At 47.6% G+C, this 16,840-nt stretch overlaps 1 protein-coding gene across 7 annotated transcripts in view; it reads left to right on the forward strand.

The window, feature by feature from the left end:
• ATXN7L1 (ataxin 7 like 1) overlaps positions 1–16,840 on the forward strand; it is a 232,869-nt gene that overhangs the window by 92,195 nt on the left and 123,834 nt on the right. Inside the window, exon 4 of one of the 7 annotated variants that reach the window (XM_011233095.3) lies at positions 13,634–14,830. The exons of the other annotated variants lie outside the window; for them this stretch is intronic. Coding sequence (XP_011231397.1) covers positions 13,634–13,716 — 83 coding nt within the window. The 3' untranslated portion in view covers positions 13,717–14,830. Of the gene's footprint in view, positions 1–13,633; positions 14,831–16,840 lie in introns of those variants that run through there. 7 annotated transcript variants of the gene reach the window in all.

The following is a 16,840-nucleotide window of genomic DNA, read 5'->3' on the forward strand; positions in this document are numbered from 1 at the left end:
CTGCGTTAATGATGAGTGCTGGATATACGGTTGATGCTCAGTGTACTTCTTTAAAAATGAACCTTATGAGAAAAGAGGGAGGAAGCAAACAATGAAGGAAAATTGGCTTGCTATTTGTGAAGAAGCCAGATTCCACATGTAAACGAGTACATTCATTTAGAAGATACCACTCCTTGGAAGAGAATGACGGGCTCTGTTCTAATACGGCTGGAGAGGCGGCATCCGGCATCCGGGGAAACGTCCTTCCCCGCTGAGCTGAGCGGCTTGGGAGGCTGCTGCTTTGATCCTTGACCACAGCTGATTTCTGGAGGGCTGTCACTGTAACATGACCCCTGGCTCTGACTCATCACTGGCTTGTCCTTGCTGTGCGGGCTGCACTGTTCCATTCCTCAGATCAGTATCAACCGAGGAAAATTAGGGGAACAGTCATCGCTTTATTTAAATCCGAGGAAAGAATGTTGCCAGCACAGATTCAAAAGGTCATTTTGCAATTCTCCCCATCCTGAGCAATGAGTAGAGCAGCATTTCCCAGGCAGCGTTCCCTCCCCGGTGTAGTGAACCGGCACCGTAAGAGCTAGAGCTGCAGGTGGACGCAGGTGGGTGCACACATGCTGGGACCCCTGCACCCAGCTCCCTCCCTCCGGGGGTTTGCAGCAGCTCTCCCAAGATTGAAGTGCTCTGAGGTCTTGGAGTAAAACACAAAAACATCTCTTTCACTGTGGAGTCTCATCGCTCTCAATGTATCTGAATTCAGCCATAGGCACTGGGTAATCATTGTCACCATCACGATGCACCTCTCTTTCCACTAACGTGACCCCAGACACAAACACACCTTATCTGGGGCAGGAGCAGAGAAACAAAGATTTTTTTTTTTCCAGCCCAGGAGGAGGAACTGGCCGTAGACAGAGCCCACGATCCCCAGACCAGGTGCACTGTGCTTTATAACAGAAGGGCATTTAGGGGTGTGGTGGTTACACATCGTTTTCACTGAGGTGATGCAGGAACCCAGCTCTTGTCCAAGCTGGAACTCTCCTGAGTGCTTGTCCTTTTAGAAGGGGCTCTGGAGTTCTCGCTCAAGGAGCTGATTCTTAGTGCTTGGCTGGGGTCCCTGAGAGTGTTACCTCCCAGAGCGTCCCATATGAGGAACCCGTGTGTAGATTTGCCTCGGGACTTTAAAGAAGGTTCCAAGCCCTCTTGTTTCTAAAGTCATAGCCCTTCTTCCCTCGTGTGTACGTTTACTATGGCAAGTTTCTTTTTCCCTCCTCTCAAGAAAGGTGCTGTTAAATTGACGTGGTGTCTCAGCAGTTAGTGGCGTCCTGGGATGAGGGAATCCTGCAACTTGGGTGGGACCTGCCCTGTGCTGTTGCACAGAGCCAGGCCCTTTGGAAAACAGCGCAAGTTAGGCAGAGCAGGAGACATGTGGGAAATAAATGAGTCCGGGGGCAATAAAGGATGAGAGTGCGCAAACGATTTCACTGCGATGAATCCTGCTTCACATACAATGAATAATAACTTTCTTTCCGGAGAAAGATACCTTTGTTTTACAAAACTGCAACTATAGATTTCTGTCTAAGGTGTGGTTTCTGGCAAACCCTGTGATTTGTTTGCCTATTAGCATCCTCGATGCTTTGCTTCTCTCCCCCAGGAATTACTTCTTCAAATTCCTGAGCCTTCCCCAGAGCCGCGTGTGGCTGCGTTTGCGCTGTGTCCGTGGTTTCCACTCAGCTGCACGAGTGGCTGCCCCCAGCCCACACCTGACCCTCTTCAACAAGTGCCGGCCTCCAACAGGGGCGCTCTGCGTCCGTCCCCATTAGGAAGGTTGCACTGACACCAGCCCTGCATTACGGGCAGCTCTGGGTGTCATCTGATGGCGGCCCTATCTCCAAGTTTAGGTGAGTCGTTACCAGAGTGTTTAAGGAGGCAGGGCCTGAATGGCAAGTGCTTTCAAAATTCTGGCGCTGCTTTCTCGGCTGCCCTATCAGATCCTTACCACTTGTGACACTCACCGTTGGGTTTGGCAGTGGGGCCCCTCTGCCCTCATGACAAACCTTTGCCCCGCTGCGAGGAGCCCAGAGACCCGCGGGGAGGCCCAGAGGTGGTTGCCCGGGTGAGCTGGCCCGCCCTGGGGCTTGTGATGTTTGTAAGCCAGGAAACCACCGGGCTGGTTTTAACCACCGCAGGTGCGGGGCACAGGCAGAAGAGCTGTGTCCTTCTCTCTTATTTCCATTTTTCTGCCTCCCACCCCCACTCACCCACAGAACCTATACACCTGTCAGTAATTCGATTCGGTCCACATTACCCTGATTCTGTGTTCTGTCCATTTTCTGTTGTTTGGAGGTTTTCTTTTATTTATCCCCTTAGTCAACCCGCACTGGAACTGAATTGGATCGGCAGCACTGTCCAGGGGAAGGACCATCTGTCTGGTTTGGGTTTTGTTCTGAGGGTTTCCTTGGGGGAAGCGCTTCCTCCCCGCAGGATAAACGGACCTATATTTTTCCTGTGGGTCTCCCCTGCAGCCTTCCCGGATCATTTTCAGCGGTGGTTGGCCTTGTAAAAGAACGAACAGGAGGCCCCACACAAACTGTGACCTGCAGTGTTTGCTCGATTCCAGGACACTCTTCTTCGTCAGATGCCACATCAACCAAATAGCACTTTTCCCAGGTGCCAATGGCACTTCCAGAACAGTCTCTCCACCCAGCCCGCGCTGGTCATTAGAAAGGGATGGGCATATAGTCTGGCAAGCCAGGCACGGCCTGGGGAATGAGCCAGGAGCAGCTTCTAGGGATATGCTGCTGGGTCATAATTAACCCATGCACATCCCTCTTTTCTTCTGGGACTCAGATACTTCACCTTCCCCTTGCTGTAGAATTTAGTTTGAAGCACAAAAGAATGGAGTTATCATGGCGAGGGAGTTTCCTGTTTCTGGTGATAGCCCCTGACAAATGTCATGTCAATTAACCTGGTCCCATAGCAACTCAGCCACACAGAAAAAAAAAAAATCACTCAACCACCAAGTGGTAATTTAGGAGTGTGGTTTTAGTTTTCAGATGTAGGAGTAGTTGGGGGAGACCTTATTATTGTTTTATTTTTGATTTCTGGTTTAGTTTGTGATAGGCAGAGAATGTTAGCTCAAAGTTCTCCATTTTATAACTTACGATATTTCCTTTGTGACTAGTTAGCATGCGATCATTTTTTTTAATGTGTCATATGTGATTAGAAAATGTGTTTAAACTCTTTTGTGTGCAAGGTTCCATGTATTTATTATTTTGTTGTTCAAATCTTGTATATCCTCACCATTTTTGTCTGCTTGGTCTGTAATTTCTGAGGAAAGGGTTTTGTTTTTTAAGATTTTATTTGTTCATCTGAGAGGGAGAGTGAGTACAAGCAGGGGGTAGAGGGGCAGAGAGGCAGGGAGGGAGAGGGAAAAGCAGACTCCACACTGAGCAGAGAGCCCAGTGTGGGGACTCAATCCCAGGACCCTGAGATCATGACCTGAGCAGAAGACAGACACTTAACCCACTGAGCCACCCAGGTGTCCCTCTGAGAAAAGGGTCTTAAGTCTCCTACGATAGTTGTAAGTGTGTCAGTCTCTCCTGGAACTCAAATGGCTTTTGATTTGCAGTTTTGAGACTGTGCTGTTGGATGCATTTAAATTTATGACACATGTCTTTTTAGCGGTGGAGTCCTCATCCCATTAACTTCCCCCTTAGGTCCTATTTTATCTGATTAACTTTCCTGCCCAGTTTTCTTTTGGTGAGTGTATGCTTGCCTTGTCTCTTTCCAGTCTTATTTTTAACTCTTCTGTGTCCTGTTGTCTTGGGCAGCTTTCTTGTAACCAGTATATAGCTGGCTTTTGTAAAAGTCCAATCTGATAGTGCCTTTTAATAGGTAAGTTTTACCCATTTACATTTATTGTGGTTACTTTATATATTTGGACTTATTTCTGTCTTTTAATTTGTGTTTCTATGTACGTTGCTTTTTATTTACTTCTTTGTTCTCCTTTCCTATAGTCCATTAGATTAGCAAAGTTTTCTTAACCTTCTTCCCATTTTTCTCTCTGCTAGTTTGGCCAGCATGATCATATTTTATATATATGAATTTAGTTTATATTATACATATAGGTATATATATACATATATAATGCTAAATATATATATTTTTTGTAGTGCTTGCCATTAAGTTTTTAACATACATACTGAACAATAATTTTTTTCTAATAAAGGCTACCATTATCCAGGATTTCGGTGTTTTCAAACAACCCAAAGACCTTTGTACACTTTTCTCTTAACTTAAAGTCAACTGGTAATTACAATTAAGAGTTGAAATCCTGGCCCAAAGCATTGCCTTGCATTCTCAGCCTACTGACTCACAGGGGGATTAGAGGCTCCCTGATTGATTTATAAAGCATGAACTTTTTGCTAATTCACTCTGTTTTACACCCTGGGGTGTTTTTGGACATCTGTCAAGTTCAGAGTGATACATTCATTTCCAGTTTTTAAAAAATCTGTCTGTCAAGTTCCTGAAAATGTTCTGAAGTAGGATTGGACAAACGAGAATTCAGAATCCTATGCTCTACTGCTAGGGCCTGTTCCCATAAATCCTATTTGTCATGTGTAATGATTTTTAGTGAGAAAATGAAGCGGCTCCTCCCTGCTGACACCTGCTAACTTATCCCTTGATTCTCAAACGTTAATGTGCATATGAATCCCCCAGGTGTTTGCTAAATGCTCAATTGCTAAAATGCAGATTCTGATCAGTATGTCTGTATTTCTGATGCTCTTCCAGGTGATGCTGATGCTTTCAGTCCATAGACCACATTTGAGTAACAAGTGCTTGGAGAATAAAATTTAACTAGGAAAATTGGGGCTTCAGCCCTGGGTCAGGGTTCCATGATACCTTACAAAACAGCAGATAGCAGAAGAAATACTCTCTTTGAATTGATTTGGGATTCAGGGTCATTCGAAGTCTGAAAGTCTCCTGAAAGCCTTAAGGTCTGGCAGACCCCAGCATGTGTGCTCATTCTGCACACCGTGAGTCCCCCTCACCACTGCGGGCTCTGTCTGCCTTCCCTCAGTGCTGTTAGTACAGCACATGCTTCAAGTCTCAGTCCTGTCACTATGTCACCTAGACGTGACTCTGTGAGTCAGTGCCCCAAGAAAGAGCTTGCCTGGGGCCAGGGGCAGGTTTCCTGGTAATTTATGTTTAAGACAAGCTTTTAATAGAGCTACACTTTTAAATAGTAACCAGGAAAAAGATTCTCTCTTTTTAACGGGTAGCCATTTATAGGACTCAGCTGTTGAGGCTCAAGGGTAGCATTAGGCTTAAGTTTAATCTTCTGTATACCATAATTTACAGCACTGAGTAAAGCATTGTACGTACAACGATTTCAGTCATTTGCTGTGATAAATAGCTATTGCTCTTGGCGGAACAAGAACACCGTCTCTGCTTTCCATTTATGAATATTGAATGGTCTCAGGCATGCTTTTGCTGTAAGTTTTTAAAGGGGAAATCCCCACTGATCACAACTCCTCACTAGCCCGAATTGTAATTTCCCTGCTCCATACACCCATCAGCCCTTGATCTGGACGGTAGTTTTGCAATGCGCGTGTGTCCTGGGGAATAGTGCACAGGGCACTATTCCTGTGCAAGTCCTGTGATCCCTAGTGCAAGTCCTGCAGTTTTGCACCACATCCCTCTGGTGGTTTGGTAGAAGATTTAACTGGCAGCAGGGAGGCACTGACAGGGATCAGGAAAGTACCTTAAAGGTGATCATCTGATGCAGGAAAAATAGACGGAATGTGATTCTGTTGGACTCCTGACAGCGAGAAGATGGTGTCAGGTCCGGAAATTGAAACGGATGGGGGCCAAAGTGGGGGGGGGGGGAATGTCAAGATTCTCAATCTCTAGGGATCCACTCTTTTGGAACTCGGAGACACACATGCCTTCCACCACTTCCCTTAGTTCAGATACTTTATTCCCTGCCACCTGGGAGGAGGCAAAATGGGTATCCAAGTATGATGCCTGGTAGAGTGACCAACTTGTCTTGGGAAGTCACTGGGGCCAAGTTGGCCAGTCACCCTACACTCAGGCTTCCAGAAATTCTCCCCTCAGCCCAGTTCCTTTCCCATGGGCGAATTTTCTGCACTAGGGACTAAAATCCTTAAACTGGCATTCTTTGATTTGTCTCATGTTTATGAGTACCCACTGTATGCTGAGCATTGCATTGGGTGGTGAGAGAGGACTCAAGGGCGAACATGAGTAGAGGGAGTGAACAAGTAAAATAGTGCCCCTTGGCCTCCTTTTGAATGCTGTGACACAGACTGCCTTCCCGTGGCCCATTTGGGAGTGGCCAGATGCCACTTAGCTGCATCATCTCTCTAGGATGGTTCCTTTGAATACAGAGACTAGAGGCTTCTATTCTCACTATGGCCTTTTGAGGGTGATCGTATATCTTTAGAAACCTCTTCAATTTCTGTAACATCTTGCTGTTTACGAAACACTCTCTCTCTAGTACTTTTTCATTCTCACTGTGATAACAACTCAGTGAGGGGAACTGGGTGCTGGCTTCCCAGTTTTGGAAGCTCAAAGAAATTCGGCGACTTTCCTAAGGTTGCTGACTGATAGGCGCAGAGCTGGGACTAGTACTCAGGACTCCTGAATCTGACCTCAGTGCATTTTCCATGGACAGAGACCATGGGAGAAAAAATGCACAGCAGCAGCAAAATATTGAGGGCAAGTGTACCTTTCTGAAACTTCCAACCTCCGCCATTTCGGATTCCGGACGTACAGGCAACCAGCACGTCCTCTCGCTTTCTCGTCTCTGCTTACATGGGATCCAAGCTTTCTGTAATAACTACTTGAAACAGTCTTACTGTTCTGATTCTGAAGGAATATTATTCAGTCTGCTTGTAGGTTATGATCCACCCTTTCATTTCCTGGCCAGAAGATTCCATCAGAACAAAGTTACGGTCATTTGAGCAGACGCTGAAGGCGTTCGGTTGCGTTCCGCATGAGAATAAATCCACTCAGCATTCTGATTAGTTACAACCGGTGATGAGAGAATTGTGTGGGCCAAAAACTCCAAGTATGTGTTTCATGCCTGTAACCCTACTAATGAGAAGAGGGTTTGGCAGAAAGCTGAGCTTAGTGTTGCCTGTTAGTATTCTGAGAGCTGGATTATAGACGCAGATACAATACAATTTGATCTTGATAGCATCTCTCATTCCCAGGCCTCAGATGAGTTTAAGCAGGAAGATGAGAGGCAATCTGGAGAGAGAATCGTATATAAGTGGTTCAAGAAACCCGGCCATCTAGGACTCCTTGGCAACCTTGCTATGACCTTGCTTCTCTCTTTGCCCATCTGTGGAATGGGCTTGGTGGTGATGCTCTGAGGTTATTATTAGAAATCAAAAACTTGAAGATGCTTGGCATGTGACTTGTGCTATAAATATGCCTCGCTGCCATGTGGAAAAGGGAGTTTTTAGCTGCAGTGTATGATGAGGTGAGGCAGGGAACGTCAGTCACCGGCAGCAGGAGCCTTGCCAGAGTCGGGAGAGGTGTGAGGGAGAGGGCCAGGTGCTTGTGTGAAAGGAAGGAGGACAGAGAGACCATCTATGAAGCAGGCTCGGGCAACCTGGTGGAATGTTCAAAACAAGCAAGCACAAAATAAACGTTTGAACATCTGGCCTGAATTTAGAAGCAAATAGGGGATTGGAGATGAGCCTCTGTCTTTTCACATTGCAGGCTCTGTGGTCCAGCTGCAGCCATTCACTGAATTCCAGAGGGTTGGGCTTGGGGAAGGAGGAAGAGCTGGGCAGACCAGTGGCCATGTGGGGTTCAGCTGCTGTGTTTGAAAGAGGATTGTATTAGGAGAAGCGGTGCAGGTTAGGAACCAGACAGATCCTGGAGCCAAGCTGTTCAGTGTGCTAACGGCTCTGCTTCTCACCAGCCGGGGGACCGTCAGCCAATCCCTCGATCTCTCCATGCCTCTTTCCTCATCCACAAAGGGACGGTGATATTAGTACCTGTCTCAGAGGTTGTCAGGAGGATAAAGTGGGTAAACACGAGTGTGACGCTTACAAGACCAGCCAGCATCTGTCTACGTAAGCATCGTGAGGGCTTCACCAGCCTTGCGAATTCTGGAGCATGGCAGAGAAGAGACACAAACGGGATTGGTTGAGGGTTGTTCACCTCCAGAAGATCGAGTATGTTGACCATGAGTTATGCGGTCATTGTCAGAGACGCAGCATCGGCTGGAAAAACGAAGAGTCACAGCCAGATGATAACCAGTCTTGGCTGGACCACTAGCTGCATCCACAAAAGCAGATTCCAGTGGCCAGTATCCTAGAAATTTCTGTCTGTTTATTTAAAGCACACAAGTCTGTCTTTCCCAGAGTCACTCACTGATACTGTATCTCTACTCTGGAATCCTACGAAATCATTCCCTGTTATCTGTCTGCCTCAACATGGGAAAAATTCCTCTCCTCTGGAACTCCTGTCGAATGCCTGCCGTCCTGCCTCCCTGCAGTGTGTGGGCAGGTCTGCTCTCTGCTGCACACGTCTTCAGAATAACTGGATTTCGGGCTTTCAGAGCAAGTGTCTTTAAATCCACTGGTGAAAGGAGACAGCAGTTATCTGCGGGTTGGTGTTTGCCAGAATGTGGCCTTATGACGGGATGAAATGATGGCTCCTGGCATGAAACCTGGTTCCCCCTGGGCGTACACCCAGCCTGAACAGCTCCTTTAAAACCAGAAGCAATTTGTCATCTTTTGATTCTCTTCCAACACTGTCCCTGTCACAGGTAGATAAATGAGGCAGCATATGGGTGTCCAGACGCAGGAACGTCTAATCCCTGCAGTTTCCCGTGGAGCCGTCACTCCACGAGGATGGAGAGCATGGTGGGGTGGTCCCTGGCTTCAGGATTATAACCATAAGCAAATTTTTTCATCGCATGTCCCATTTCTGTGCATGAAATGGTTTCTCAGAACCTCCCAGCCCCCAGCGTGCCATTGATGGGTGCGTTTCTCATTTCAGACTCCTGAAATGAATCATAACGTTTGTGAGCCCAACCTTTCATGTCTCTAGTCCCACAGAATGCCACTAATCAAATTAATGTCTCAGCAGAAGCCAGCAAGCACCCCTGAATTAGAAAGAGATGGGGTGGGGCTTGGTGTTCTAAAAAGCATTGATGACAGAAAGCCAAAGGGAAATGCGGATGCGTTTCCGTTCATCTCAAGTTCCACACTCCCTATATGGCTTGAGAGATACCCGCACAGTCTTCTACCCAGCCCATGTGGACCGTAGATTTTCTTGGTGGTATATAATTAAAGTCACCAGGTCATTGCCAAGGACACAGTAGGCGGAAGAGGCCTCCCGGTACCTCTTGCTTGCCAAAACATGGGAGAGCCGTGAGGCCCCTGTAAATGAAGGGTAGTCCTGTGGGGCAAAGGAGCTCCACTAGCCAGGGCAGGCCTGGTGCCCATGCTAAGGTCTGCGTGTGCTGCTGGTCCTGCCAGACAGCTTTGATGCCTTCTGTGGCCATCAGTCACACCCTTCACCCCCGTGGCTGCCGGATTAACTGGGCATCCACAGTCATGAGATCCGGGCTCGCCTGGATCGAAAATCATCTGCCCTGAGAGGATTACGGTGAGTCATCGAGTATCCCTGAGGCGCCCTGAGAAAGGAGCACATGTGGAGCATTTTCTCAAAGCTGGAGAGTGGACCAGTTTCTTAACAGGCCGCCATAAGGACTTTGTAGCCAGCTCCTAATTATCTGCGGTACTGAAGGAGAAATCTAGCATGACCTTTATCATCTAGAAACAAATCCCCCAATTGAACTTGAGCCGGCAGTTTCCTACTAGAAATCTTTGAGGGGAGGGTGATATTTCCTTTTATGTTTTCCCCATTAACCAGTGGTTTTAATGAGGGACAAAATGACCCGGTGGCGCTGGGATTACAGCACTGGGGGATAATTGATGTGAGGTTAAGGAATGATGAGTCTGGGCCCCTTTCCTGCCTCTTCTGGCCTTCGCTGTTCCTCTACCCACTGTGTGTGTCCACGGCATCTACTTTATATGGTCAGGAGAAGATCAAATGTAGAAATAGCCCGGAGCCTCACCATAGGAAGTACACAACACATCTTAGCTCTTGTGACTTATTTAGACTTACGGAAACTCTTACTTCATCGAGAGGGTGAAATGAGAGGGTAGTTTGTTCATACAAGACAGGTGCGAATCTGAGTGCATCTTTAAGGTAATTCTGTATTTCATTCATGGCGACATCCCATCATCTTTTCTATTTTTTTTTTTAAGCTTAAAAGGATGAGCCAGGGGCGCCTGGGTGGCACAGCGGTTAAGCGTCTGCCTTCGGCTCAGGGCGTGATCCCGGCGTTATGGGATCGAGCCCCACATCGGGCTCTTCTGCTATGAGCCTGCTTCTTCCTCTCCCACTCCCCCTGCTTGTGTTCCCTCTCTCGCTGGCTGTCTCTATCTCTGTCAAATAAATAAATAAAATCTTNATCTTTAAGGTAATTCTGTATTTCATTCATGGCGACATCCCATCATCTTTTCTATTTTTTTTTTAAGCTTAAAAGGATGAGCCAGCTGTACATGACACATTAAACCCACACGTTTACTCACTTTAGAGAAGTTAATATTTTGAGAGTATTATCACTCCTGGAAAAAATAAATAAATAAAACAATTTTGGTGTGCCTCTTGCCCGTCTGGAGTTACATGTGAAGAATGATTTCCATTCCTTGGATGAGTGTCTTCAAATTCCTGCTTTCTTTTCAAGCTTTGTCATAAAGCAAGAGAAGGGAGGACTGCGAACTGCTCGTGGAAGGAGTTCCTTGTAATTTCTCTTCACTGCCCCAGTGTCTGGCGGATAGGCACTCTGTCAGTGTCTTATGAATGAAAGAATGAATAATTTAGATGTTTCATCCTCGAAGTCGGTGATACTGAACCTTTAGCCATGCATTGGAATCGTTCAGGGGATTTGTTAAGACACAGATCGCTCGGCCCCACCCTCAGAGTTTCTGCTTCAGGGGGTCTGGTGGGGGGACCTAGGAATGTGCATTTTCACCAATCTGCCTGAGGATGCTGATGCCGTCGGCCCAGGGGCTATACTTAGAGAACCACTGCTTTGGGGTCCCTTCCACGGCGTCAGTCTACCGGTTTTTTACCTGTTTCAAGACTTCCAAGAGATTGTCTGACCAGGCCCCACAGAACTAAGATAGACTCTGTACAAAGTACCAGGATGTGATCAGATAGAAAAGCAACCTGGATTTTTTTTTTTAATCACGAACTGCATTTTGTTCCTTGTATACATATGAGAGAAGTGAGAATCAGAACACCACCTTCTTCTTGATGGGGTCTGTGCTGGTAGGACGCCACCAGTAGAGGTGGGAGCGGGGGGTACAGCTTGCCACACTTAGCCAGATTGAATCTCCAGTTTGGGAATCCCTGCTTAGTATCAGATGTGCTTAACTGCAAAGTTGAAACGAGACATGACCTTTTACACAAACTGCAGATGAGCAAAAAGGGTACAGGAGGTGAGTATCTGATACAAAAGGGAGCAAGTGCCTTGCAAAGGCTTCTCATGCTGGCTGTCGGCCTGACTGAAGTCATTAGGCCTCGGGGACTCAGAAGCACAGAGGGAGTTTCATGGCCTGAGGAAGGCTGCTCTCTGCAAAGAGTCTTTCTAAGTCCAGATGTCACTTTGGATGGCAGGCAAAGAGCCGAGAATTCCCAAACCCAGGCCCTGGAGATCTCCCCCCACCATGCAGCCCCCTCTCCTCAGGGAAAGAGTCCTTGAGACCATGAGGACACTCAGTAGAGGCCAGTGACACGTCAGTAGAAGGTACCAGAGGGACACCAGACTCCCTAAACAGAGAGAAGAGATCAAAGTGGAACCTGAGGAGGGAATTGAAGGGAAGGGAGGAACCAAGACCTTTCTCTAAAGTAGGAAGAGTGTATAAGTAACCGTTTGCCATGTAACAAATGACCCCAACATCTGGCAGCTTAAAACCACAAGTATTTCTTGCACTGCACAGTTTCCATGGGTCACAGGCCTAGAGTGGCATAGCTGGGGCTTCTGGCCCAGGCTCTCATGAGGTTGTAGCCAAGTAGTCATCTGAGCCGCTGTCATCTGAAGGCTTGGCTGGGGCCGAAGGATCCTCTTCCAAGATGGCCCACTCACCTGGCTGTAAGCGGGAGGCCTTAGTTTCCCCTGCTCACAACAGAGCGGCTGACTTCCCCCAGCACCAGCAAGCTGAGAGAGAGAGGAAGGCGGAAGCCTGAACCAAGGGCCTAAGGCTCTCCCCCACTCCAGGCGAAAGGAACAAGACGCCACCACAGACTGAGCCCCTCTCATCCTCCCCTTGCCAGGCTCAGCAAAGCACAGGAATAAGTGACATGGGGCCTTTGATGAAGGGATGACGGGAACTTTAAAAAGGACTCCAGGGGTGGGTGTGGGAGTGCTGCCTGATGGGGCTGCGGAGGGGTGGCTATGTGGAGGAAGGGGCATCGGAAACTCTGGGGGCTTTAGCCCACGATCCTGTAGGGGTCATGCGGGCCCTTTATCTCTTCAGGCCGTGGGCCAGCTTGCTTACAAGGGACTGAAGACCATGTGAGTCCCAAGGCTCAGGTGTGGTTCCAGAGAAGAGGAAGAAGGGGTGCCTGCTGAGAGCCATCTCGGTGCTAGAGAAAGAACAGTCGACAGCCCTGGCATCTCCTAGGTCATCTGGCCTGCCAAGTGCCCAGGAGGCAAAGAAGAGCAGGCAGACATGGTGTCCTGGAATAAAGGGGGGCTTCTGGGCTGTGCCCCCAGGAAGGGTATTCTGGGAAGGGGAGAGGATGTTAGGAAGCAGGAGTGGGGAAGCCTCACTCTTTTTTATTAAAGTGACCCCATTAGGGATGGTGGCTCCACACTGCTAAGCACAGAGGCAGTCAGCCCTTTGTGGCTGTGGCTCCTGGGTCCCACACACAGACCCTCCCATGGGGGCCCACGTTTATTTTGGCCACCCCAGCTGCATAAATGGATCCCATGTAGCGGTCTTCTTTTGAGAATGCAGAACCATTGGTGGTCATATTGTACTGTGTCTGTTCTTATCTCCCCCTATCATCCCCAGGGAATAAGCTAATCAAACTTGCTGATGATTTTACACTAAGAAGGAGATAGCTAATAACTGGGATGACAAGTATTAGAATACAATGTGATGTGGATAAATTGGGCCCATGTATTAAGGGCTATAAAATGAGATTCCATCAAGGCATGAATAATGGTGCCTGTGGAAAGGATTAATCAAATACCCCATTAAAAGGTATAGGAATTCTGGTCAGACAGCCCCTGTTTAATTACACTTCTGCCCCCACCCCGCCCTCTCACTCGGTTCCCTCTGAAACTGCTTTCTACTAGGAGAAATGTGGAAATGAGTTTAGAGGAAATTATAGAAAAATTGGGGACATACGTTTTGATAGAACAAGATCATGAAGACAGATTTAAGCAACCAGTGTTTAAATTAAAAAAAAAAAAAGATAAGGCAATTGGCGTGAGTAATCATTTACAAATGTAATTTCCAGAGGAGCCCTGTTGATACCATTCAGCAAATGCCAACAAAGCATTTACTTTCCAAAGGGAGAAAGCAAGACAAGACAAATGAAGCCATCTCCAGGAATGGACCGGAGAGCAGCCAAGCCATAGAGGAGAATCAGGTGTGAGAATGGACAGTGCAGAAGGTAGACAGAGCTTCTGAAAGATCTTGGAGGACTGGCATTGTCTGGAGAAGGCTTCCTGGAAGAGGAGACTCCAGCGGAGCCCCGCAGTGTGGACAAGCTTCCATGTGCTGCAAACTCGTGAGCACACTCTGGTGACAGAGTTTAGGGAGAAAATGGGCTTGAGGAGAGCAGGGGGCATCTGTGGGATTCTTCTCTTCATTTCCACCACTACCACCCTGGTCCAGGCTGTCATCACGTCTCACCTGGACAAGTGCAAAGGCCTTCCAGCTGTTTTCTGTGCTTCCACTCTTGCTCCTCTACGATCCATTCTGCACGCCAAAGTCAGAATCAAAGATCAAAGTTAATCATATCATTCTCTTGACCTGTGGCTTGCCATTGCTTTTAAGGTAAAAGTAAATCATTATCATGGCTGTAAAGTCTTGCATGGTCTGAACCACATCCTGTGCCAGGCCCCCTTTCACTCTTTATGTGCCAATCAAGCTGACCTTCAGCGTTTCAGCACATTGAGTCTTCCCGCCACAGGGCCCTTGCACATGCTTTTCCTTCTCTATATATGATTTTTTTTTCTTCCTGTCCACTTCCCAAAGCTAACTCTTTACTTATCCCTCAAAATGCATCTTAATGATTACTTCCTCCTGGAAGACTTCTCCGATTTCCTTAACTAAGCAAGCAGTCTCTTATACCTCAAAAACAAGTGTTTATTTATTGTGTGAACATATGATTAATGTTTATCTCCCCCACTAGGCCACAAACTGCAGGGGGGCAGGGACCCAGTCTTTGATCCCCCAAAGCCTAGCACTATTTCAATTAATATGTATCGACTGGATCATGACATTTAATTCAGAACAGTGAGACTAGTGAAGAAATGATGGTTGACCAGTATGTAGGAGAGTGCCATTGTGAATTCTTAACTGGGATGGAAAGCTGAATTCATGTTCAGACTCTGCCACCTGCTGGTTGTGCTGTTGTAAATAAATCACAGGTCCTCTCGGGGACTGTTTCCTCGTCTGTAACATGGGGGTACCAACAGCCACTTCACATGGTTGTAGCGAGAAATTCATGAAATAATATATATAAACATTTCTGAACTGCAAAACCAGACATAAATATACTTTGTCATTTTTTCCAGTGCTTGTCATTAACTGTCGGATGGATGGATGGATGGATGGATGGATGGATGGATGGATGGAAGGATGGATGGATGGGTGGGTGGACAGACAGATTAACAGTTAGGGAGAGCCGGGAGGGGAACCTGGCACATGAATAGTGTGATGGAAACCAAAAAGAGGAGGGAATTTCAAGAAATAAGAGGAGGCGTGTTGATTGACCACAACATCACATACAGTAGAGCAAGCAAGGGAAGAGGGGGAAAAAAGTCTTTTAACTCAGAAGTGACTCGTGACCTCAGGACAAGTCCTCCTCAGCCTGTTCACGTTGTCTGTGCTTTCAGTGACATACCTTAATTGTAACTTACTCACTTTACTGATTTTTATCTTTTTGGGGGGAAATCAAATTGATCTGCACACACAGCAAACTTGATGAGATTACTCCAGCTGCCACCAGCAGGTTCTGCCAAGTGAAGAGGTGAACGTCAGAGGATAAGAAAATACACTACACATGTATTTTAATAAGGCCTAGTAAACCCTAGTTATTTATTAAATTGCCATGGATTAGTAGGTTTCCATTGCCAGGGTCGTGTCATTTTTAACTCCCTGTGTTCCAGGCCGAGGAACAGGGCTGGATGTGTAGACAGGCACCTGTGGTGTGAGATCCTTCTGAGGACAGTTTCACTGCTGTGAGCTTTTTCTGTGCCTCTGTGTACATCCCACTTTCTACCACAGCCATCCACACAGGGTAAGTCACTCTAACACACACCCCCTAGCTAAGGACAGGGTCCTCTGGAATGGTAACTCCCCAACATGGCAGCCTTGGCCTGGTGGTGCCAGGCCCTGACCCAGCCAGTCTGTCTGTCTGAACCTGAGCCCCACGCCTAACATCTCGGGACTGACTCCCACTGAGCAAGAAAGACGGGATGAGTAAATGAGCCTCCGATGGCCAGTTTCAACATTCGTCTTCACCCCCTTATGCTCCAGACCTGACTGACAAAACTAGATACTCGACAGGAAAAAAATTAAACTAGAAGACCATCAGTTATTTCATTTCCGTGTAGTAGTTGGTGGTGTGGAACCTGAGCCTATGACGTAAGGAGGTGGTATTCAAGAGGACTTTAAAAGGGCTCAGGGAGGGTTTGAAGACCCCAACCTCTGAGCATGATGGCTCAAGAGCATGCATGTCTCTGCCTCTTGCCCATGTCTCCCAGATCCCGAACTTTCTTTGACAGGCATAGGGTTCAAATGTTTAGTCAGTAAAGTGGTTTCCTGTGAACTGATGCACAGTTTGCCCAAAAAGAATGCCCAGGCCCTGGTGCCTGGAAGTCCCGTTACGTGCCAGCCTGGGAAGCATGGGAGGCACAAGGCAAAGGCCTCGTACCTGCCTTCAGTGGTGGGCCCTCATGGGGAGGCTGGGTGGTCAGTGGGGGTGCCTGGCTACAGGCAGGGCTGGACCCTCTCCCATGGCTGCCTGACAGGGGTGGCAGAGCTGGAACCACTGATCTGTCCTCCCTCTGGTCCCCCGAAGGCAAACCCCAAGCTCTTGAGTCCTTCTGATGTCCAGAAACACGAGGACTCAGTCTTCTGGTTCAGAGCAGGGCCTGGAGCTGGGTTCACAGTTCAGCTCTGCCTCGCCTAGTTCCTGCCCTCTGCTGGCTGAAGTCTCCTGTGTAGAAAATAGGTATGACCATGCTTTCTTGGAGAGGCAGTGTGAAGGTTAAAGGCCATAACGCACATAACATGCTTAGACTGAGCCCAGCCCAGCATGAGAAGTGAGCTAACAGAAGCATGGAAACCATGGTAGATTTAACCCCCTTTCCAAGTTCTGGTCTGCCTTGGGACATCCCCGCTGCACCCCAGCTCAGCCTGCCCTTCAGGAAGGTCACACACTGGGTGGCTCTTAGAGGCTGAAGTTGGAAATCTTGAGAAGCTAGGAGTCCATGATGGGGTTTGGGGTGGAGGACAGGGACAAGAGAAGAGTTTGAGGAAGAACTCTG

This window comes from Ailuropoda melanoleuca, chromosome 1 (assembly GCF_002007445.2).
Source record: "Ailuropoda melanoleuca isolate Jingjing chromosome 1, ASM200744v2, whole genome shotgun sequence".
NCBI lineage: Eukaryota > Metazoa > Chordata > Mammalia > Carnivora > Ursidae > Ailuropoda > Ailuropoda melanoleuca.